The following is a 24085-nucleotide window of genomic DNA, read 5'->3' as shown; positions in this document are numbered from 1 at the left end:
ATTTCTAGTATTTCTTTATTGTAAATACTATGGCAGTTAACACCTATGTCTGTAACACAGTAATACCTTTACAGTTATGTTGTAAAGTTTTGATGTAATTATAGTTATGGTGTAATATCTTAACAGAGGTGTTGGCTGCTTCATGTGCTACCCAAACTTGGCTGAGAATATTTTGCAGAGGGCTCAGCATATTCGTAGTGGCCTTTATTATTGAATGGTCACACCCTCTGAAATGTATTAATTGAGCATTATGATTTCTTTATAAGCAAAATTTCAGTAACGACTTAATATGTGCTAGGTACTTTCTTATCTGTACCTTATTGAAATCTTTTAACAATCTTGTGAAAAATGTGCTGCTACTTACCATTTACCTGAAACTAAGACTTGGAGTGACTGTGACTTGTGTTAAGAGACACGACTTCTAAGGAGCCCATTTAGAATTTGAACCCTTGTCCTCTGTTACCAGTGCAGTGTCTCTTCTCCATTGTTCTGAAGCTGGTCCTTTCTCTTGAAGTCTTTAAAGAGAAAAATTATAGGAAGTAAAATGTCCTTGAAATAATGCATCATAGTGTGAGCGGAGAGAGGAAGAGCTGGCATCCTCTAGGTCGGGGGTGGTGTGGGGGTACAGCCTCTGTCTCTGGCATCAAGCTTGGAGGTATGATTCATGACTTCAGGAGGCTGCGAGAGCAGCTACACTGAGAGACCTCAGTGCCCTCACAGCAATGTCCTGCTATTGTGGGCTGTGGATTTAGTATCATAGTTAAAAAAAAAAAAATCACCACCAGGAAAGGCTGTGCGTTTAGATGCAGCTGCCTCTGAGGGCCCTCCCCCAACAGGAGAATGGCCCTCAGTGGACAGATTTTCTCTGCTCCCTTTGAGTCTTCATTTCCGTATGGGTCAGAGGTTATTTTCAACCTGGGGAATGCCTTAGCTCTTCGGGAACGGGACAGTGCAGTGGGGTGATGGTGGGAATGGAATCATTGTTTTGAACTCTTCCAGCAAGGACCCTGTGCTTGTAGGTCTCCTGAAGTAGGTGTGAGCAGCCTTTCCTCCCAGAGGTGAAATTTGAGCAGTTTGGAAAGGGGAATCCGTTCTGCTCTTCTGGCAGAATGACCCGTGCCCACGGATCGTAGGGGGATCCTGTGCATGCTGTAAAGTAATCAAAAATTTAAAAAGTCATCAGATATATTGGAGGAGGAAAGTTAAGAAAACGTGAAAAAAATACGACGAAATACAAATCTCTTATAGAGTAAATAATGTTCTTATAGTGAGCATGTCAGCATTTTTAACAGATGTGTGCTCAAGTGTATTGTGACTCGGAATGTATACAGAAGGCACAAGCACAAACGTAGTCCATGTTTACATTCAACTTTCACCTCCAAAATACACACAGGGACGGTCTCACTTGTGTAGGTATAATTACACCTCTGAAAACTCCCTTGGTCCCTTTTTCCTCCTCCTCTCCTCAAACACATATTTTGTTTTACTTCCCTAAAGATACACGATACATATGAGAGAACATACTACTCAGTTGCCTCACACCTTTCTGAGTAGTGTATAAACCATGACGTGGTGAAACACCGGGGACGCAGATCCACTGGGAATCCTAAACACTGGTTTCCAGCCACAACTGTGCTGGAATGAAAATAGAAAACAATGAGGCATGTGCAGAGTCAGCTTTTCTCTGTGTCTTGGCTCAGCAGTTTTCCCGCTGTCCTAAACTTTACTTTAAAAAAAGCTGGGGAAAAAGAGGAAATGATCCAGTGTTTTAGAACTTTGGTATAAAATAGCAGGTTAGGGTTGTGGGGACACTTACTAAAAAGCCAAAGCTTAGTTCATGGTGAGAAGTCTCACTGTTCATTGCTCCGTTGTGAGGACTTGGATGTGTGTGCGCCCAATGCAGTCCACAGCTCACCACCTATGTGAGAACAGACACAGCCGTGGATTTCCGTGGCGGCATGGTACCAGCTGCATTTGGTCTTCATGAAGCCTGGGTTTTATTTTTGCTTTTGCTGCCCACTTACTGTGGAATCTTGGAAATGCCATTTTTTTCATTCATCTCCCAAAGAATTCCATCGAACATGTATTTACTGAGTGCTTACTATGTACGAGGTCTTGTCTCAGGGCTGGGGAGGATGAATAAGATAACACTTGACTCTAATACGCTTAGATGCGGGGGACGGGGGGTCCTATAGTTTGGTGCTGTGGTGTGCCCATCAGAGAAGAGCCAGCATGCTGCAGGGATCCAGAGGAAGGGGTGAGGCTGTGTCTAACTGAGAGGCTTCATGGAGGCAGCGAAGAGCATTAAGGTGAGCGTGGAAGTCTAGCTGGGCTTCAGGCATGGTGAGGACTTGGAGTGGAGATGAGTGCAAGAGTGGATGTGGGTGCAGGAGGCCTTTCTGCATGACCAGACCCCAGAAGGGAGTGGTGCTGTGTGTGGTAGATGTGGACTGCCAAGCCAAACCGTCTCTTAATCTTCTTCAGTTTCCTCATCTGTAAAAAAAGCAGATGAGGTTTCCTTCTGTTTCCATGTGCCAAAAAAAGAGAGTATTATGTTTGCCCCGTCAGCATGCAAATCACACCTGGTCCAGTGGGTCTTACACTTCGTGCTTGAAAACTATTAGGTTTTTAGCCCTTTATGAAAAATAGACACCCAAAAGCAGCCCCCACTTTCCTTCTTGTTTTTTTTTTTTGTTTGTTTTAGCACCGTTACCACTAGGATGCTATTTACTATAGGCAGGACTTGGTAAATAGGAAGAAAACACTAAGTGATGTGTCCAGCCTTTTTCATGAATGGTACAGGAATCCAAGTTGACATTCTGTAGTTTACTTTGAAAACTTTGTTAGTGAAGTATTATTTCGGACATCTGTAGATGCATCTGTAAAAAGGAGAAAAGCCAAGACAGAGGGAAATGTGAACATCAAGTAGGTTCACATTTTCTCCCTGTTATCAGTAGCACTTTTCGGAAAGTACTGATTAAATATGAAGGCTGATTCCAGTTTTTGGTTTACTTACCTTGCAGCGTACCAAGTCAAGGCTGAGCTGGGGGCCACCTTCCAGAAAGCAAAGACTTCCTTTCTGACTGGAAATAGTCTGTATTTTGTTTGACCTTCAGAATACTCGTGGCCTTGCTGAAATACGTGGGCCAACATTTGTCCTGGCAAGGCCAGCGCAGTTTAATATTGGTGTCTGCAGAGATTACCTTATAGGCCATTCAAAGCAGCAGGAGAAAGGTGATTATAGTAACTCAAACATTTGCATCCTTTCCGGCTTAAAAACCAAGGAGGTGATTTAAAACAGGCAACATTTGAAAACAAATACCAACAATGAAAGAACAAAACCCTTCTTGCAGTTCCTAGTTGTCTAAATTTTTGAGAACTTTGCCAAGGTCAGAGTGTTCTTTTGCGAGTGACCTTGTCAGGAAGAGGGATTACATCTCACGTATTACACTGTGCTGATAACTACAGCCCTCTCCTAACGATTGTCAAATATGGACCTTGGAAAGCACGATTTCCGTGCCTTTTGAACAGTATGTTTTTTATGATGCTTTGTTTGTAAAAATACTATCACGTGGTTAGGGATTTGCATTAACACCTTAATGTCAACTGGAGTTAGACCTCATGGTAGGTCTTTTTTCCCCATCAAGTTAGAGGCAGAGTCCAAAGCCCGAGGTCGAGTTAAAAGTTACTGTTCTTGGGGCGCCTGGGTGGCTCAGTGGGTTAAGCCGCTGCCTTCGGCTCAGGTCATGATCTCAGGGTCCTGGGATCGAGTCCCGCATCGGGCTCTCTGCTCCGCAGGGAGCCTGCTTCCCTCTCTCTCTGCCTGCCTCTCCATCTACTTGTGATTTCTCTCTGTCAAATAAATAAATAAAATCTTTAAAAAAAAAAAAAAAGTTACTGTTCTTACTTTAAAGCAAATACATAACTAGAATTCTTGTTGTATACTGGTTCTTGAGTTCTTAGTGAGTCCAGTAATTTTCACTACTTAGGGCCACAGTTTGATTTTGTCAGATGCATAGTTGACGAGATGATAAACGATAAGGTACTCAGCGATTACATGGGTTCATATGTGGTGACGTGAAGATGTTTTCTTTAATAAGAATATCGGTTATATGGGAGTAATTGAAAATAATCATATCCTGTTGTCGTTGATGTTCTGTATTAATTTAGGGGAAAAGAGTGAAATACGGATGTTTTATTCTGCTTACGCAGAGGGATATAAAAAATGCATGTAATTACATTTCTTAACGCTTCATTTTGCTTTTGATGTGCTCCCACCAGGTAAAGCTGTATTTGAATGTTAATGCTTAGAGCAGGAGTCTAAAGTTTCACTTGAGGCCAGTAGGTGGGAACCACAGTCTCTAGTGATTTTCAAAATAAAATCCCATAAAGACCCCACAGCTGGAACTGGTGGTTTGCGGGCTTTAAAAAGTGAGCGTTTTGGGAATCCAGGAAGAATCTGACACTGTCTAATCGCTGTCAGGATGATTCCAACATCAGCACTGTACACCAGCTCATTTGGTTGGCTGTTAGTTGTGTGAATATTTGCCGTTCACGCAATTACAAAAGAGGAATATCTTATAAAAAAAAAATAGATACAGAAAAATATGTTACAGAGTTTCTATTCAGTCCATATTTATATGTATTTGCTTACTGTAGTTGAGAAAGCAGGAGTGGTGAGTGAAGCTCAGGGGTTAATATGAAAAGTAATGGAGAAAAAGTAAGTAGAAAAAAAGAAAAATAGATGTTTTGATAATCTTTGTCAAATGTTTTTCCAAAGACCAGCCTCAGATTTAAAGTATTATGCAGATGTAGGCTTTGGCCTCCAGTTGTTTTCTGATAGGAATTCAGCCTCAAGTTGAACTTTGAAATTGGTTATTTTCTTTTCTTTTTTTCTTTTTAATTACTAAGTGACCAATCTGTTGTAGTTTGTTGATCTATTTTCTCCTCTTACTCTCCTGCTGCTGCTTTCTGCTGTAGCTGCTGTTTGTTCTGGAATGCTGGGCATGCACATGTAGGGTTAGAGTTGCCTGCCTCTGCCTTAACCAGAAATGGGGGAAATCTGACCCAGTTTGTTAATTTACAAGTTTAATTGGACTCGAAGGGGTTCTGATGGACAGTTATTTCCTCCATGTTCCTATTTCCAAAACCCCCATTCCTTTACATAATTAATACTGGTATTTCCACTGTGGAGGAAGCTTCTCCACTCTGTTGTTTTTCTTAACCTTCTTTCGGGGAGGGTGTTTTAGGATGAGTCTTGCCATAGGCAGTTTGTTTCTTTCCCTGCCATCTGATTTGATAATAAAGCCATTGAAGTCCAAACTTTTTGTTAGGCAGCTCTAATTAATCAATCTTTTCTATTGGTATCTTGCTTTTAAGCTTGTAGAATTCTTTGTTATCCATTACCTTAGTTTGCTTTGGAAACAAAGGCAGGAGTAGCCCTAGTATACAGGTGGCCCAGGGCAAGCCGCTTGTTACTGGCAGAGCCGACACTAGAACCTGGGGCTTCTATCCCCAAGATAAGCCTTCTTTCTTTCCTCTGTGTTCTTAAGGTCTATTATTGCATACTGTGAGCTGCTTTTTTAAAGAGAGGGTATAGGACAGTGAGGAGAAAGGATGTTCTTTTCTACTGATTTTTCATGTGTTTATTGGTAATATTTTTATGTTTTATAGGGCTTCCTGATTGAATTAAAAAAAAAACTTTCAAGTACATGATCTCATTTCTTTCATAACAACCCTGGGGATTAGTCAAGATAAGTATTATCCCTGTTTTAAAGGTGAGAAAACTGAGGCTCAGGAAGGTTGTATGTTTTAGTGCTGTTGGAGCCTTGACCTGGACAGGGCTGGACTAAGACTAAAGTGAATGAGAATTCCACGTGGGCTTTTCCTTTCTGTAACATTCATGGAGCCCTGTTAAGTGTCATTTGCTGTGTTGGGTGTCATGGATTCAAAAATAACCTGTTTTTAAATTGGTATAGTAGAAGGTTCTTAGAGTTGGGTAGGGGGTGGTGCTTGGGGTTAACTTTGTTTAAGGGAATAATTTTTATAGTATGGACAAGTTGGTCAATTTGGAAGACTCTGTTACAGAACTACAGCCAGATGTGTATTTACTTTTGTGATCCCTGATTTATTTGTTGGTTTATTCATTCCTGTGCATTAGGATAGAAAAATAAATACAGTTCTGTTTTGGCTCCCTGAAAGTTTTTATATTTTCTGGAATTTCCTCACTTATTGTCTTTAATATTCCAGAGTTTTATTATGACTCATTTGAGCCACGCAATAATAGAACAAGTTGGTGTAGGTCCGTGTGAAGAGGCTTATTAAGTAATTTGGGGAAAATATATTTTTGAAGACTGTAAATATTCATTTTTCCTCTTGGTCTTGAGATTTGTTTCATGGGTATCAGCGCTGCATGTTCTTGTATGTTTTGGATGGGAGAGGGTGAAAAGTTAGGAGTTAAAAGAGCACAGTTTAATTTTTCTCTTTGGCTCAAATATGTAGTTTTACCATAAACTACTGAAAGTTTCCTGTTCTTGTTTAATAAAAAAGTGCACTTCCATTCATTGTTTCCATGAAACTTCCTATGCTTTTTACAGTAAAAAAGGTCAAAATTTAGGATAAATTATGAATTATCTCTTGGGCAAAGAAACACTATTTCATTTTAGAAAAGAGCTTTAAAATGTGAACCTCCCTGAATCTGAAACTGCGATAGTTCTCAGTATCTGCCTTTTTTTTTTTTTTAAACCATAATTGTGGTTTGCAAAGAGGGCAGTCTGACCCATGTTTCTAACATCAGAAGGCAGGGAAGATTCTGTGTCATGACTTGGTTTTAGAAAGCTACCGATAATGTCAGTAGAGTGGCTTTTGAGTGGCTTTGTGTGTCTTCCTTGTGCCGTGGCAGCATGCAGCCTGCCCTCCACTGTCTGGTACATCATGGATCACTTGTACCGACCCGAAACAGGGACTCATGGTCGCAGAGTCTGACGGCAGCAACCATGTCCTCCAGCACTGGTGGTGGGAGAGAGAAGATGGGAAGGAATGGTGATTACAAGTTCCACTGAAGAATTGTAGTGTAGAAGAATGTGTAGATGATGCTAAAATTATAATTAACCTGGATGTGCAGGTTATTATCTGTTCATTCTGAACAATTAAAGAAGAATATATATACACACACATATATATACTCAGGAGACCTAGTCATGTATTTGCTTTCTCTCCCTCTTGATTGAAAAGATATTATTTCTAAAATGCTTGAAGTCCCAGAGTCATAGAAGAGTAAGGCCTTTAGCACAGTTTGGGTGTGAACTAAATTCCCAGCAGTTCACCCTGAGTAGTGCATACACTTCACTTTCTTTGATGGCTTGCCATTCAGATTAGGTCAGCGTGAACAGCGTCCCTAATATTGTTGCTAATATAGTCACTAATGTGGTTATACAGTGTCACTTTTATAGCAAGTTTGTGTGTCTGTTGCACATGAAGAAAACCAAAACATGTGGGGAGTTCCAAGGAAGAGAGCTGTCAGAAGTCCATAGAGGTTGCTCTGTAGGTGGGATGGCCCTTATCCAAGCTGTTGGCTTAGAATTGAGTATGAAAGATGACATGTGATGGGCTTGGAGCAGAGAGACAGACCTGCAGCCAGGGTAGAAAAACTGAGTATAAAAAGGATAGGCAGAAGTATAAAACACAAATGTGGGACCATTTGGTGTAGAGACAGAAACTGAAATAGCTACTGAAATTTAATAAATTGTAATTAGTATTCATAATGATGACCCCCAAGTCCTCAAAAAAAAATTTAGTGATAGTCAGGATGCTCAGAATATTTAAGGTGGCCAGGAAAGGACTATGTATGTAGTACATTTTAGGTAGATTTCCCATAAAAATGACTTAAGTCTCTTTCTTGAAAGGAGTAAATCCTTGCTTATTTGGAAGATTTGCTTATGTGGGATATCTCATTACCAGTCAGTGCTGAACAAATGAAGCATTTGTTGTATGGTGGTACGGTGGCTCTTTGGCCCAGATGAAGTAAGGGAGGGGGGAGTAGGGAATACGATATTAAATACTGGGAGAAGGAATTAATTATTACTTTAAATAATGGATTAACCTTTGGTACATTTTTCTGTGCAAATGTTGAAACAAAGTTCTTTTTGTTTTAGGAATTGGCATGCACAGGATTTCTTTTTTAGATTGACCATTTGAAAGTATTAGAGTTTGTCTCCATGTGAGAGAATGTGAACTCCCTGTGGCAGAGTGGTTTCCGAAGGTTCACTTGTGAGGAAAAGAGAGGAGCTAGTTGATTCAGAGTGGAAAAACACCGAAGAAAAGATCCCCCCCCCCCCAATAACACATAGATTTCTGAAAAACAGAAATTGCTTTGATTGAATATGACAGACTTTAAAAAAAAAAAAAAAAAAAGTTGAGCTTTGAAACATCCGGTGACACATCAGTTTTGAAAGGCTTCTTTGTCACGTACAGATGTATGTTTGACAGGACTTTACTGTGTGTGGCAATTGTCATGACCATGCTTAGTGCATGTGGTTTCTGCATGGGTATCTCATTGATCTCGGCTTTAAATTTGCGGGGAGTTTATTAAACAGCAGTATAATAATTTTTTTTAAAAGATTTTATTTATTTATTTGACAGAGATCACAAGCAGACAAAGAGGAAGGCAGAGGGAGAAGGGGAAGCAGGTTCCCCCCACCGAGCAGACAGCCTAATGTGAATGAGGGGCTCCGTCCTAGGACCCTGGGATTATGACCTGAGCCTAAGGCAGAGGAGCCACCCAGGCACCCCAGTATAATAATTTCTTATATTTGTCTTTAGGTTAAATACGGTTTGACTGAAAGACCCCTCTCTTCTAGTCTTGTGTTGAACTGGAAACTCTGTTTCAATTTTCAGAAGTTGCTCGTGGACTTCGAATAGCATAGGAAAATCTAAAACTTTTTTTTTTAAGATTTTTTTTTTCTTTTTTAAGTAATCTCCACACCCAATGTGGGACTCAAACCCATAACCCTGATGAGATCAAGAGTCATATCCTCAGCTGACTGAGCCAGCCAGGTGCCCACAAAATCTGAAACTTTGGGCTAATTGAATGGCGCGTTTTTAAAAAGCAAGATGAGAAAATCCTCCAAATGCCTTTAGCAAACTAATGCCACTTTGTTTTTTGCCTTTGTACATACATTGGTGTAAATTATTGGTTTAAAAAGTAAAAACCAAAAAATCCCCTTCTAGTTCTAGAAAAGAAGTTTTTGTGCATGTATGTCAGAGAGAATTACCTGGACCCCTGAATGAAATTCACTATAGAGGGGTGCCTGGGTGGCTCAGTGGGTTAAAGCTTCTGCCTTCAGCTCAGGTCATGATCTCAGGGTCCTGGGATTGAGCCCCGCATCTGGCTCTCTGCTCAGTGGGGAGCCTGCTTCCTCCTCTCTCTCTCTCTCTGACTCTCTCTCTCTCTCTCTGCCTACTTGTGATCTGTCAAATAAATAAATAAAATCTTTTTTTTTTTAAATTCACTATAGAGTGTATTCCCTCTGTTTTTAATGAGGCCATGTAAGAAAATTTATACGTCTGTACTTTTTATAAAATGACACTTGAAATCACTGATCCTTGCATTATCACAGGCCTCTGAAATTCAGACTTAGGAATAATGTTTTCTTATCCAAAGAGCTGACTCATTTTCTTTTTTATGAGTTTTTTGTTTGTTTGTTTTTTTAAATGAGATCTTTTAAGCATCACTTAAAAGTTTCTCTTTTACCTTGGCTACTAGAAAGCTCAGAACTAGGTACGGCACTCAGATGAAGTAGTTTCCTTTAACTAAGTTCTTTGAGATTTCTTTTTGTCATTGCCAGTTTTTAATTGATTGGCAGCTTAAGTGGGTTTCTAAGCCCATTTAAAATTTTTTATTACGAGTCCCTCAATTTCTTTTCTAGAAGGAGTTAAGTATATCAGTGATAAAGGAATACATAGCATGACATTTGGGTTGGATAGGAATTGTCTTTTTCTTTTCTTTTCTTTTTTTTTGGAGTATGGTCAACATCCAGTGAAGCAGGAATTTTGTAGGAGTACAGCCACTAAAACTGGGGACTATGGTCAGACCTATCTTGGTACACTAATTTTGCATTTCTAGGACTGGAAGTTATGGCAGGACTTGTCTGAAAAAAACTAGGAAGGATTGAACTAGAAGGCCTTCTCACCAACTAGTTCATACAGGCACATCTCGGAGATATTGTGGGTTGGGTTCCAGACCGCTGCAATAAAGCCAGTATCACAATAAAGTGAGTCAAATGAATTTTTTGGTTTCCCAGTACATATAAAAGTTATGTTTACACTTTATTGTAGTCTCTTAAGTGTGTAGTAGGATTATGTGTAAAAAATAACCCTAATGTACATACCTTAATTTTAAAATATTGCTTAAAAATGCTAGCCATCACCTGAGTTTCCTATGAGTTGCAATCACTGATCACAAATATAATAATGAAAAAGTTTGAAACGTTGCAAGAATTACCAGAATGTGATGCAGAGACATGAAGGGAGCAAATCCTATCCTGAAAATGCTGCTGATAGACTTGCTCAACACAGGGTTGCCACAAACCTGGAATTGATTAAAACAAAAACAACAGTATCTGTAAAGCACCGTAACACAAAGTGCAGTATAATGAAATATGCCCATAGTGGTCCCCCGCACCCTGAGGGCGATGGTGAGGACACTGATCTCCATGGAGCCCAGTTTCCTATAAGCTCTACTCTTCTGCGATTCCTAATGCAAAAGGAGGTTGAGATAGGTTGAAAAGTATTTTTCTTTTCAGGACACAGGCCATAGCTGGAGAGATGGTAATAATAGAGTCAGATGATAATAAAAATGAGTTAATCCGGGTGCCTGGGTGGCGGAGTCGTCAAGCATTTGCCTTCAGCTCAGGTCATGATCACAGGGTCCTGAGATGGAGCCCCACATCAGGCTCCCTGCTCAACAGGAAGCCTGTTTCTCCCTCTCCCACTCCCCCTGCTTGTGTTCCATCTCTCCCTGTCTTTCTCTCTGTCAAATGAATAAATAAAATCTTAAAAAAAAAAAAGAGTTAATCCTAAGAACTGTCTATGGGGCAGTTACTATGATTATCCCCAGTGCATAGGGGAAGAACCAAAGACATGAGTGGTTAAGTAACTCCCCTGGTTACAAGGCTAAAGTGTGGCAGGACTGAGACACAGACCCGAGGCATTGGCTTCATGGTCTGTAGAGAACCAGGGTTTTGGTTGATTGAGGAATTCATCACCCAGCCAGTATTGGGAGCACCTGCCATGTGCCAGGCACTGTGCTAGGCTCTGGCAGAGAAAGAGGATAAGCACAAGAGACTTGTATGATCCTTGCCCTCATAGGGTTTCAAACTAAGCATAAGACACATAAACACATATGCCGAAGTTAATAAATGGCACGCAAACAAATGCCCAAATAGATTTATAACTAGGAGCTGTTATTGGCTATAAATGAAAAGGATAATAGGTATAACACATTCATGGAGTCCCTTGATTTAATCAGGTAGGAAGATGTGGCTCCGGGCCAGGGCTCTTTACCCAGGCACCATGCTCCTATTCCCTGGTCTACACCTAGTAGTCTTATCGGTGGTGCCACTTGATTGACCCGTAACTGCTGCAGACTCTGGAAATACCAGCTCCACGGTTTCTTCTGAACCTTTTAGCTTCACTGTGAAAGGAGTGATAGCACACCAGTCGTTCATAGATTTCTCTAAAAACTGTCAGCTTTGTTTTCCTCTTAACAGAAATAGTTGAGCAGTGAGCTACCTAGCTTGAAGAGGAGGGAATATGGTTTATTACTGTAATTGAGTTGATGCTTGATAATTTGGCATTCATGCAAAATATGTCCTTCATGCCTTTTAACAACCAATTGCTGAGTGCCCAGATTATATATAAAATCCTTTAAGTAAATATATTTTATTTAGTTTGTGGCCCAGTTTGTACACATGGCTATAATTAGTAATATTTTACATGGCCAAAACAAAAGTTGGTAGATTTTTATTTTTAATTTCTTATCTCCTGTATGTAATCAGGACCAGTGGTTACAGGCCTTGATTCAACTCCCAGCATTTGTGGTTTTCTCCTTCCATCCTTCCTGACCACACCCCTCCCCCACTTACAGCTGCTTGTCTCGCACTTACCCAGATCCCGAACCCCAGTCTTAACTGGGGGCTCACCGGTCCCAGAGAATGCTCACAGTAGCATGTTGTACCTCTCTGGTTTTTTGCCCATCTTTACCTCTTTCCTCCCATATTTTTCTTTCTCATCAGATAATCAGTTTGCTAGAGGGAAACAAAAGAAAATCAGGTTAGCGACATCCAGGTTTAAGTTGAGGTCTGATGGACAAAATAGGTTTGGTTTGGTGACATCCTCCCTCAGGGTTAATGAGGGTCAACTTTCCAGTGCTGCAGGTCTCACTTTGCCGGAAAATATTGCATTGGTAGGAATCAAATTACAATTTTTATTGGTTACATGCCTAAATTGTGTTTAATATTTTGAATTCAGATCAATGAAGTATATTTCTTTTAATAAAGAAGTAGACTTTGTTTTAATGATTTTGTTTACCTCAGACTCACAAAAGAGAAAACATTCCGTTTTCTTCCATCGTTCCAGTCTTCTAATTCGTTCTTGGTCTCAGTGCTGAGCCATTTGATACAGCAATAACATCCATGATTTGTATCCATTCATTTGGATCTCCCTGTAATTGAATACTGAAGGGGAGCCAGTGTCCCCTGTATTCCTAGCTTCCTTTAGATCTTGTCAGAATAGGAACATCTTTTCATCTTCTAGATTAAAAATAAACAAGAAGAAAGTCAGCCAAAATGATACCAGATTACTCTCTGGATTTTGGAAATTCCCTGGAGGCAGAAACACGGACTCTTCTATCGTTTGGGAATTGTACTTAAAGAATTTGCTCAGACAACAGGAATTTTTACTCTAATACTGCACATACTTTTATTCTAAATCTTTCCACTGCAATTCCTAGAAGTATTTTTTGGGGAGTAGTGGCTAGGGAGTAGTAGAAGAACATCTTATCTTAGATATTTTATTAATCATTGAAAAACTCATAAAGAAAACATTTTTTCAATGGAGAAAATTTTTTCATTCATTTATTTCTCTTTCCCTCAAAGGACTTTATGTATCTAATAGTACTTGAAATTTGTAAAGCTTTGGTATATATGGTGTCTCCTTGATCTATGAGCCTCTCATGAAATAAGAGAGAAGAAGATTATGGGAAGCTAAAGGACAAAGTTAAGCAGCTAGTAAGTAGCAGATCTGGATGTAAAATGGCGGCTCTCCTATTTCCTGGTCTAGTACTCCTCCTGTTACCACTGTGTGTCTAATACAGGAACTCTTCTCTTGCTGTGCCTAGTGATAACTTCTGGAACATACTTCCTCTACTACCTGTTCTCTTCAGATGATAAAAAACAGGAGAAAACACACTTCCTCCGAGAGCCGTATGAGTCCTCTCTGAGACTCTTGGTTGCGTAGTGGTATCTTGCTTAGATGGAAGAGTGAGTGCCCTTTATAACCTGGCACTTCCCAACACTGAGAATTTAAATTCTTAAGGATACCCTGCCCATTGTTTCTTTTTGAACTTTTAAAAACACAACTTGAACACAGGAAATTCTTCAGTATGGTTGTACCATGATTTGAACACAACAGTATACAAATACGCATTGGCTTTTGGCCCAACAATGGCACTTGACATCTTGGAAGATGGTTTGTTTGTCAGGAGGAGGGTCTGGATTTAGGTATTCACTTGGAGGATGAAACTGTGGTTAAGAGATGTGTAAGGATTTGTGCTATAAAAAAATGTGGCTTTTTTTTCCCCCCTGGTAAATATGCATTTCAGGTTATAGAATACTAGAAACTCTTCTGCTTGTCTCTTTCCTACTTAGGATAAGCTTTAGCCTTAAGCCAAGTTTTATTGTTGAAAAATCTAGGTGGGACTTTGGTAGAAGGGCCCTCTTTGGATTTTAATGGTGGTACATTCCATAGTTCCATCCACAAGGGGTTGTAGCTCCAAAGTGGTGTAATTTGAGATGGTATAAACACCAGCATATGTTGTGTTGCTGCAGGCACTATTGAGCTCTGGCCTTCCAGGTGTTTTTTTCCTGGAGCTTTGCTTTTGCATCATATCCTGGCACTTGTCTCATTCCCTTGCATGTAGCTCACTTAGAGCCATGCTGTACTATTGGCTGACAAGTCATCCGTGGGTGCGCTTTCCTACAGATTCTTGCATCCAGTGGGGGTAGAAAGAATTTCCAGCTTAGGGGCAGAATAGATCCTGCAGTGCCCAGGCGTACAGTCTGTGGGAGTTTGTCCCTCTTCACAGCTGACAGCATTGCAGAATTCCCTGTGGGACAATAACAGAAACCCTTATTAGCCAATGGTGTTGTTGGAATAAAATCTCCCCACTGCAGTGTCTTGGTCCCAGGCTATAATGTTACCCCTTGATTCCCTCTGCATCTTTACCACTTTTATTGCTCCTGAACACATACTCCTCATGAGTACCCTGGGTGATATGGGGAGTCTGTGTGCTGGAAATTATGTGCAATAGGTACCAGATGTTTGTGTCAACATGGTGTGCCTTCATATTTAAAATACTTAAGGATCACATTTATTAAATGTGAAAATTAGTTATTGTTCCTTCCCCCAAACAATCACTCCCCCACCCCCAATATTTTACTCCTTGCGTGAGGTGTGATATTAATTTCTTTGGGGACAGATTAAGTTTAAAGTGTGTGCAGCAAAGGCATCTGTTCCCAGATGCTTCGTCTGCATTCTGTCAGGCCTTAGGGCTGGCCCGCAGCCAGTGTGGATGTGGGGGTTCTGTAACTGAGATCGGAATGCTGTGTTGGAGCTAAAGGACATAATGAAAGGGTGAGTCCATTTGCATTTTTTTCTTTAAGTGGAACTGGGAATTTAGACATTGATGTGATAGCCAGATCTTAGGAACATTTCCCTTGTGTGCAGATAAGCAAACATGAGTGAAAAAGAGGAAGACAACATTTGGTAAAATGCAAAATGATCTTGTGCTTTCTCGTTGAGTTTATGATGCCTTTGAAGTCGACCCAAAAGTTGCAAGTGTGGACCAAGCAGTTATTTGATCAAATATGAGTAAATGTGTTTGTTTGACCCATAAGTCCGTTTGTTCATGAAGCCCTGAGGTGAAGGCCAGGAAAATGCAGGGTGGACGCAGGCGGTGACTTATACCTGTGAGACCAGGTTCGAATCCCGTCCTGCTCCTACTGTGGCAAGTTACTTAGCCTGTATCAGTTAACAGTTTCCACCACTCAAAAATGGGGTTTTTAACACTGTATTTACAGCGGTATTACGAGGATTAGAAACAACATGTGCACAGTGTATGGCCCAGAGAAGGGTTATGATAACCATACTCATGAAGAATTAAACCCTGGCTTCTCCCAGGAGGCGAAGGCCTAGGCTGTCATCGGATGCCCCACAGTGTTGCCCCAGGGGGCCCAGCTGCTGAACAGAGGGCCCTGCTTTGTGAAGGAGGCCACTTGGTCTGGGCCACTGAGAGAGTTTCTCACCACAGGGTTGACTTGAATCTGTGCTGTCTTCAGGTCCATGTTTTTAGTCAACAGAAGTAGTGTCTTGTGGGCAAATAGGGGTCATGGGTTGGTCCTGGTGGCTGAGGAAGGTCTACTGAAGAAGTAGACCTCTACTTCCTCTACTGAGGAAGGTCTACGGAAAATCAGAGTCTGGCTTCAGGGTAGGAAAGAGGACACGTGAACGAAACACAACACCCGGCAGGATTTGGGGGAATTGCTTGTGCGGCCAGCAGAGAAGGATAAACTCAGCTCATGCTTTCAGACCAAGGGAACGTTAGACTTCTTTGGGAATTACTCCCAAACAATGCTGGATGGGGCATATACTAGATGCTTAGAATAAACAGAAATACCCAGATAGGGAGGCAGCCTTGCAGAATGTCTCTGGAGGTGAACTGTGAGTGTGTTACTATCAAGAAACACTGTGTCAGGATAGCTACCCCACTCTGGGGCTGCACCATTTTACTTAAGAGTGGAAATAATATCTGGTTTCTCCATGTTAAAGTTTCTGTGAGGCTTCAGATAAAGTGTCTGTAAAATGCCCCCCCCCCCCTTTTTAAATGCCTCTTAATTGTAAAGAATGGTGCAAGGTGACCAGGAGTGCATATTTATGGCATTGTTGCCTTCCGGTCCGGTGTTTGTGCCCAGTTGATCTTTCCTGTGGTCTTGTAGCTTTTGCTGTGCTGATCATCACAAAGCATGACGCTCCCTTGCCTCCTGACTGTGGGGAAGGGATTACTCAGGGAAGGAAGGGCTGCGGGTTTGCAGTAGTGGCCACAAGAGAGAACTCCCAGCTTTCTGAGGCTGTCAGGGAGAGCCTGCACCAGCAGCCCCAGCGCTCACAGTTTGCCACAGAAGTGAGCAGATGAGTCAGACCGGGTTTTGGAACATGTTTTCCTGGTTTCCAAGCCTTTGCGGCGAGGAAGCGCAGCATCTGGGCTCCGTGGTGGCCGCCTAGCTGGCTTAGACTCGTATGGTAGGGCCTGGAGGTGGCTCCCAGGCTTCCTGGTGGAAGCTCTGCTCCCTGGATGTGGCTCTGGGCTTGTGTGAGGTGAGCAGCCTGCAGTAGAAGGACTGGAGGCATGTGGCGAATGCCTGGAGGCCGGTGCAGAGAGGCAGGCTGTGGCTTCAGGAGGGGATCAGCAAGTCCTGGGGCTGACCCACAGGTGAGAGGAGGCTGGGGGCTTGCTGCTGGCCAGGGAAGTGTTGTGCCACCTGGAGAGAAGGGCCTTAATCAGCAGAGTGTTTGGGAGGTGAGGATGAAAACAAGTTTGTGGTTCCTGCCTGCTGTGACATTTGGGGGTAGGAAAGCCCCAGCTGGAACTTGATTTTTAGCAACCGGTAATGCCACCTCCCTCATCTCATGGTGGATTCCCCCCACCCGCCTTTGATACAAGATGGAAGTTTTGGCTACTGGTGAAGAGTGAAAGGGACAACTCTGAGATAGAATCTCCTATTTGTATGAAATCCTTTGCCCATTGCAGCATTTCATGGTTTTTTCCCTTTCCTCTCGCTCCCCCGTTCCTCGTTAATATTTGAGTGTATTTGGGTGCTCGACATTATGCCCTACCCAGGACGTCTGTATTCCAGCCAACGGGAAGGAGGTAAGGGCAGAAGAACACAGTTCCTTCCCTTCATAAGAAACCTCCTAGAAATTGCATGTACCCCCTCTGGTTATAGCTTACTAACCAGAATTTGGTCACATGGTCATACCTAGCTGCAGACGTTAGCTAGGACTTCCAGTACAGTGTCGAAAAGGAGTGGTGAGAGGGGACATCCTTGCCTTAGTTGTGATGTTAATGAGAAAGCTTCTAGTTTCTCTACATTAATAAGTATGATGTTAGGGCGCCTGGGTGGCTCAGTGGGTTAAGCCGCTGCCTTCGGCTCGGGTCATGATCTCGGGGTGCTGGGATCGAGTCCCACGTCGGGCTCTCTGCTCGGCGGGGAGCCTGCTTCCTCCTCTCTCTCTGCCTGCCTCTCTGCCTGCTTGTGATCTCTCTCTGTCAAATAAATAAATAAAATCTTTAAAAAAAAAAAAAAATAAGTATGATGTTAGCTCTAGGGTTGGTTTTTTTTTTCCTTTCCTTTTCTTTCTTTCCTTCTTTCTTTTTCTTTCTCTTTCTTTCTTTCTTTTAATGCTCTTTATCCAGTAGAGGAAGCTCTTGTTGAAGTTTGCTCAGAGTTTTTATCATTATTGACTTAGATTTTGTCCAATGCTTTTTCTGCATCTGTTGATATGATTATGTGACTTTTTTCTTCTGATTTTTCTTCTTCAGCCAATTGGTGAGATGAATTACATCAGTTGAATTTCAGATGTGTGTATCTGGATAAATCCTACTTGGTTGTGCTGTTTAGTTCTTTTTTACATTGTTGGATTCAATTTACTAGTTGTTGTTTTTTTTATTTTGATGATTTTTGCATCTATGTTTATGAGAGATACTGGTCTCTAGTTTTCTTGCAATGTTTTTGTCTGGTTTTGGTATTAGGGTAATGCTGACCAAATACAATGAGTTAGGAAGTATTCCTTCTGCTTCTGTCTTCTGAGAGAGATTGTAGAGAATTCATATAATTCTGGGCAACCTTAAAGCACTTACTTAAGTTCCTTGAATTTATTTTCCTTTTCTTTAAAATATGGGTAATACCTTCCTTGTAATGATGTTCAAGGTCATATAGACTAGTATTGCCTAGCCTGTAGTGAGCACTTAGTAAATAGGAGCGACTTACTGTTTTTACTACACCAGACTGACATTGTGTGTTAATTATTGAAGGCACCATTTCTCTACCCTTGGAGGATTAATGGTGGATAATTCCTACTTTCTTGTTTTTCTTGCTTTCTTGCCTTTTTGGCTTTAAGGATAGCTTAATCATATTGTATAGCTTTTTTTTTTTTTTTTTTTTTTTTGTGGCTATAAATTCAGTAAAGGAGCCTCAAAAACTAACTACTTTGGTGTGTCTGGTGGTTAGAGATACTCTATATGGAGTGTGTTTAAACATTTACCCCAGTGGGTATCTGTAGAGTGCAGTTATCCAGTCACTTGATCAGAGCATGCCCTGTGCATTGCTTTCTTTTTTCTTTGACCTTGGGCTGACTTCTATAACACAGGGCTGGAGCTGTAGCCCATTAAGTGGGATTTTCCCTGCCCTGGACTCTGGCAGGACAGAAACCATGGATTCTAAGTGAGGATTGCTAGTCCTTAGTACTGGGGGTTCCCCTCTCTGATTTCCTCCCCACTTTGGGAAAGACCTTATCCCCTGATTTGTTGTCAGTGAATTTTTCCTTTAACCCCAGTGTGGAGATGAGCACTGTGGTGATTTTAAGGAAGATCCTGATGGGTGATGGTGGCACTGCAAGGAGGAGGGAGAGTCAAGCAGATTGCAGATGTGTTCTGGGTAGAACCAGTTGGAACTTTGCACATGCATACAAAAATGGAGCTGAAAAGGTTTTTTGTTTGTTTTTTAATTTTAATTTTTATTTTGTGTGGGTGTGTGTGTAATCTCTGTACCCAGCGTGGGGCTCAAACTCACGGCCCCAGAGGTGCCTGGTGGTTTAGTCAGTTAATTGTCTACCTTTGATTCAGGTTGTGATCCCAGGATCCTGGGAGCTAGCTGGAGTCAGGCTCCCTGCTCATCAGAGAGTCCTGCTTCTCCTTCTCTCTTTTCCCCACTCCCCTCACTCGTGCTCTCCCTTGTGCTTGGTCTCTCTCTCTCAAATAAATAAATAAAAATCTTAAAAAAAAGAAAAAACCAAACTCATGCCCCAGGATCAAGAGTCAGATGCTTTACTGACTGAACCAGCCAGGTGCTCCTTTTTAAGTTTTTGTTTCAATTTCAGTTAATTAACATGCAACGTAGTATTCATTCAGGGTGTACAGTATAGTGACTCAGCACTTCCAAGCATCACAAGTGCCTTCCTTAATCCCCATCACCTAATTCACCCATCCGCCCACCCTGAAAAGCATTTTTATTTGGGCTTAATTTGTGATAAAGGCACATTCATGGCACGAAGCTGTGAAACCAGTTCCCCAGAGTTGAGTGTGTTTCTGAAGTTGAGTAGGAGTAGGAGACTCTGGAGCTCTGGGGTGCCAAGTACACCAGTAGCCCACTGTGGTTGGAGAGGCCCAAAGGGGAAACAGTAGGGAGGGCACCTGCTCATACTGTTCGCCCTACACGGAGACTTCTGAGAATCAGAGGTCCAGTACCTCCTGCCTTTTGCTACTGTGACATCTTCCTTCACCACCTCTGTTTCTCAGAAAGCAGCTGGGCACAGTACAGCAGCACAGAGAGCCACAGTGATTATTTGAGAAGGTACATACTTCATTTCAGACCAGATAACTTCTATCAGCCTCGATAATTTCCGTGAGTTCTGAAATAGACTTGGCACACCAGGCAGGGTGTCTGCTTATGGTCTAGCAGTGGGCGTGCAGGATTGCCTGGTTCTGAACGGCATTTGCATTTTACACTGGGGCTGTGATCCTGGAGAGTACTTTTAATATGTAGGAGTCAGGAAGAACTGATTGGAGTGTGTCCAGGTCTTTCATTGGGTTCCACTTGGGAGGCTGTGGTTTAGAGGATGCTGTGGTTTAGTGGATGCTGATTGTTCAAGTCCCAGTCTCCCCAGGTATCAAATGGGGACAACACCAAACTTGCAGAGGACTATCGCGGTTCCTCCTCCTTCTTGGATGTTCCTCTCTGTCAGTCATCCAGCCAGTGTGCAGTGAGGCCCAAGTGGGATTGTACCTCAGTCATTCCCCTCTTAGTCGCCTACTGCTAAATCCAAGTCCCCAGAATGGTGCCCTTAATCACCAATCAGGGAGGGAGCAATGTATTTTAAAGCTCAGTGATTCATGTTACAATTATTTTTTGAGCATCTTGTACATGCCAGGTGCTATGATGGGTGCTGAGGATACAAAGATGAGTAGTCCACTGTCCAGGGGGTCATACCAGACTAGCAAAGACAGATGGAAATGTACTGGTCATTACAGTGTAGAAGTTGCTGAGATGGGCAGAGGAATTATGTGAGGATGGAGGAAGAGGACTTCTCTCATCTTGGGCTGTTTGTTGTGGGGCAAAGTTAAAGTGGAGCAGGAATTTGGGTGAAGGAAACAAGCTTGAATAAAGATGTACAGTTAAGATGCATTGGGGTTGCTGGAGTGGGGTGGGGGGAGGCTGGAGGAGAGGAAGGGAGTTGTTAGGAAGGGCCTTATGTGCTTGATTAGGGAGCTTGGGCTTTATTTTCAGGCCAGCAGTCCTTAAGGGACAGACATGCCGGCCGAGATGACAGGGACATGCCTTCGTACGGGGAGTGACCATCCCAATGAGCACCCTGGGTGGGCTGGTCCGTGCTTGCATGGAAGGTGGCTTGGAGAGCTTGGATGCTTGAGTGTCTTTTTAGGAAGATGTGTAGTCGCCTAGAGACAGAGCCAGTGAGGACCCTAGGAGGGAGGGATGGGCAGGAAGGGATGTTAGGATTTAAGTTCTGATTATTGGAGAAAGGGAGAATGAGGAAGCAGGAGCCAAGTGTGACCAGGGTTCTACTTTTTTTGTTTGAGGCTCCACTCATATGCTTCTCCCTTTCTTGGGAGGATTTTTCCCTGCTCTCTGGCCCAAACTTTGCTATGCAACTCAGGTCCCAGTTGTCCCTGTTCATTACATCTTGTTTTGTGGTGTTCTTAAGGTGGGTTTGCTCTCTCTGAGAAGGCAGGGCATGCTTAGAGGTTAGGGACTGTATCTTATACTTTTGAGGTGAAACTTTAGTTGTTAAATATTATTTATTCATACTATCATTGGACTTTAGGCAATTTATTCCATTTATTTCTGTGTGTTTTTTTTTGTTGTTTTTCCTAAAAGAGGAAGAAGAATTGAACACAGATGTCACACAGGAGGTTTCCTCCATCCAGAGGAATACATTCGTGACTTGTGTGTCTAAAAGGGAATTTCCATAGGCAAATACACATCAAAATCATCTACAAGGAATTTAGAAATTGGTGGTTTTAGACTAGGCTAAGCTTTCTTGCCATGGAGTTCGGAAACCACTTACCTGGAGAGGTTCTTCTGGTGGACTGGCCATGGCTGGATCGTCTAGGATAATTAATTTAACTGTGGCACAATTCATTGCTGTTTCTGAGGGATTTGTGTTTGTGATTTCCTCTGCAGGTCCAGAGCCCAGTGCCCAGTGTGAGTTGTCTCCTGTCAATGCCTCGCATCCGGTCCAGGCCTTCATGGAGAGCTTCACCGTCTTGTCGGGGTGTGCGAGCAGAGGTACAACAGGGCTACCCCAGGAAGTGCACGTCCTGAACCTCCGTGCTGCTGACCCGGGGCTCGGCCAGCCCCAGAGAGAGGTAGGTGCAGATGCCAGCTTTCTACTTACTGCCCCTCTGAGCTTGTAAAGACACTAATCAGGACGAAGAGCCCCCCTCCCACCCCCCTGCCCCAGGTTTAACAAGGATGCTTACATATGAATATAAGGGGGGGAGGACACAATGTACAGTCAAGAGAGGGATTTCAAATAACAGGCTGCTCTCCGGACTGGGCAGCTCTAGGAATTCTTTCTAAATAAAGAGATTTTTCAACTTCGTAACTTTCCTGGCTTCCTGTATTGGAAAGAATGTTCTTAAGGATTTCATCTTAGAAACATGGCTGTGAAAAAACAAAATAAGGTGCTTTTTTCTGTTATTGTCAAATATCTTTCTCATCCTCTCCTGTGACCTGTCTTCTTTCTTTGCTTTGTCTTACGAACTGGTTGCTTCTGCAGGATGAGTCATTGGAAATGGGAGCATTCGAGTAAAGATGTCAGTATTTTGTCCTTGCATGAAAAGCCCTGGGGGTTAGCTCCTTAAGCCATCTAGGCAGCTTCTTGAGGATAGCCGTGGTAGCGATAGGTGGTAGTGATGGTGATGAACCAAGCTCCTAGTGCCTTGGTATTTCACCTGTCCTCAGCCCTATTTGAAGCACTCGTACACTTACCCCATGAAGTCCTGTTGTTATCCTCATTTTACAGGTGACAGCAGAAATAACTCACTTGCACAGGGTCATCACCGTAAGAGAAAAATGGCCTCCTCTTTCCTGTGGCTCAGAAATGACCTAGATTGTGGATAATAGTCATCATACTTCTTTTAAGATAACACACAGTTGTCATTCTTTCTGTTTTTAAGCTTCTGTGTGTCAGAAATGTTATCATTCAGGTGTTTTCTCTCCAGGGAGAGAGAAACCACAGTAGATCCTGATCATAGCGAAGTGTAGGAAGACTAATGCAGAGTGGAACTTATCTTCGAGTTTTCTTGTGGTCAGGGAAGTTAATTTCCAGAACTGTTTGTTTATGTGCCTGAACCACTCTGCCTTTTGGGGAGAGTAGGAATAGGAGAGGTGAGGTGTCTAGAAGGAAAAGCAAGCTGATTTTAATCTCATGAAAGTGTGCCGAGTTGGCTCATTTCAAAGACAAATCATCTAACCTTTTCAGCTCTGCTGGAAATTACTGTTAATACTTTTGGTCGCTTGCCACGGTGACTGCAACGCCTCTTCCAGGGCAGATTTTCTCTGTCCTGGTCATGTGTCTTTAATTCTTAACGTATGGGGGAGACTGTGGTGGGCGGGAGAGGAGGTGGAGGAGGAAATGCAGTTCCTGTGAAGCCTTGCTGACTCCAGCAATTCTTTAGCAGCAATAATTACTCATTTTATATGTGCTCTCTCGGAGGAACCAAGAAGGAAGAGGAAAGTTCGAGCTATTGCAGAAGCAGCAACAGCAGAGATTCTAGATGTTAAATTGTGCATTACTGTTGTTGCCTGTGAAAATAGATTCAAATACGACTGTTGAAGCCAGTACTCCTAGGAATGACCGCAGAGTTCTCCCACACTTGCATTTCGGTCTCAGATTAAAGCGTTCACAGCAGTATGGAGGACAGATCAAACTAGCTGGCATCCAGGGACATAGTATGTTCAGCGAGGGAATAAAGAGTTAGGGCCTAGAGGGGCAGTCTCCAAGATTTGCTTAAAAACCTAAACATTCTTCTTTTTTCTTCAGTATTTATATAGTATAGGTATGATTTGGCGTTAGTGATTTACGGTTAGTGATTTGAAGATATTTCGGGTCCTGGGCACCTAAGGGCAGTTGCGTTGTTTCTTTCTTTGGGGACTTTCTAAGAATTAGATGGCTGTACTTCAGCCCTGTTTGGAAACGAGATGTTGGGGTATGTGGTCTTTGGAAATTCCACGTGGCTCTGAGCCGCTCTCCCATAGTAAACCTTGGACTGTTTTATGTATAGAGAGTGAGCGTAGAGGACAACACAAGCAGTTGGGCCATGAGAGAATGAAAAGAGAAGCAAAGAGAGATTGTTTCTGGATGGTAAAATGGGGGTGGAGAAATAGTAAATCTTTCTCACCTTCCTCTTGTATGACTGTGCAGTCGTGCAGTTTCTAAAATCCCTTGAACTATATGACCCAGCCCTTCCACTTCTCTGAGTATATACCCAAGAGAAAGGATAACATATGTC

The 24085-nt window shown here is 42.3% G+C and overlaps 1 protein-coding gene across 4 annotated transcripts in view; it reads left to right on the top strand.

Moving 5' to 3' along the window:
• TGFBR3 (transforming growth factor beta receptor 3) overlaps nt 1–24085 on the top strand; it is a 197851-nt gene that overhangs the window by 61023 nt on the left and 112743 nt on the right. For all 4 annotated transcript variants that reach the window (XM_059138273.1, XM_059138271.1, XM_059138274.1 and 1 more), the window contains one exon: nt 21753–21937. In XM_059138273.1, coding sequence (XP_058994256.1) covers nt 21753–21937 — 185 coding nt within the window. The remainder of the gene's footprint in view (nt 1–21752; nt 21938–24085) is intronic.

This window comes from Mustela lutreola, chromosome 10 (assembly GCF_030435805.1).
Source record: "Mustela lutreola isolate mMusLut2 chromosome 10, mMusLut2.pri, whole genome shotgun sequence".
NCBI lineage: Eukaryota > Metazoa > Chordata > Mammalia > Carnivora > Mustelidae > Mustela > Mustela lutreola.
This window is presented reverse-complemented; position numbering and strand designations above follow the sequence as displayed.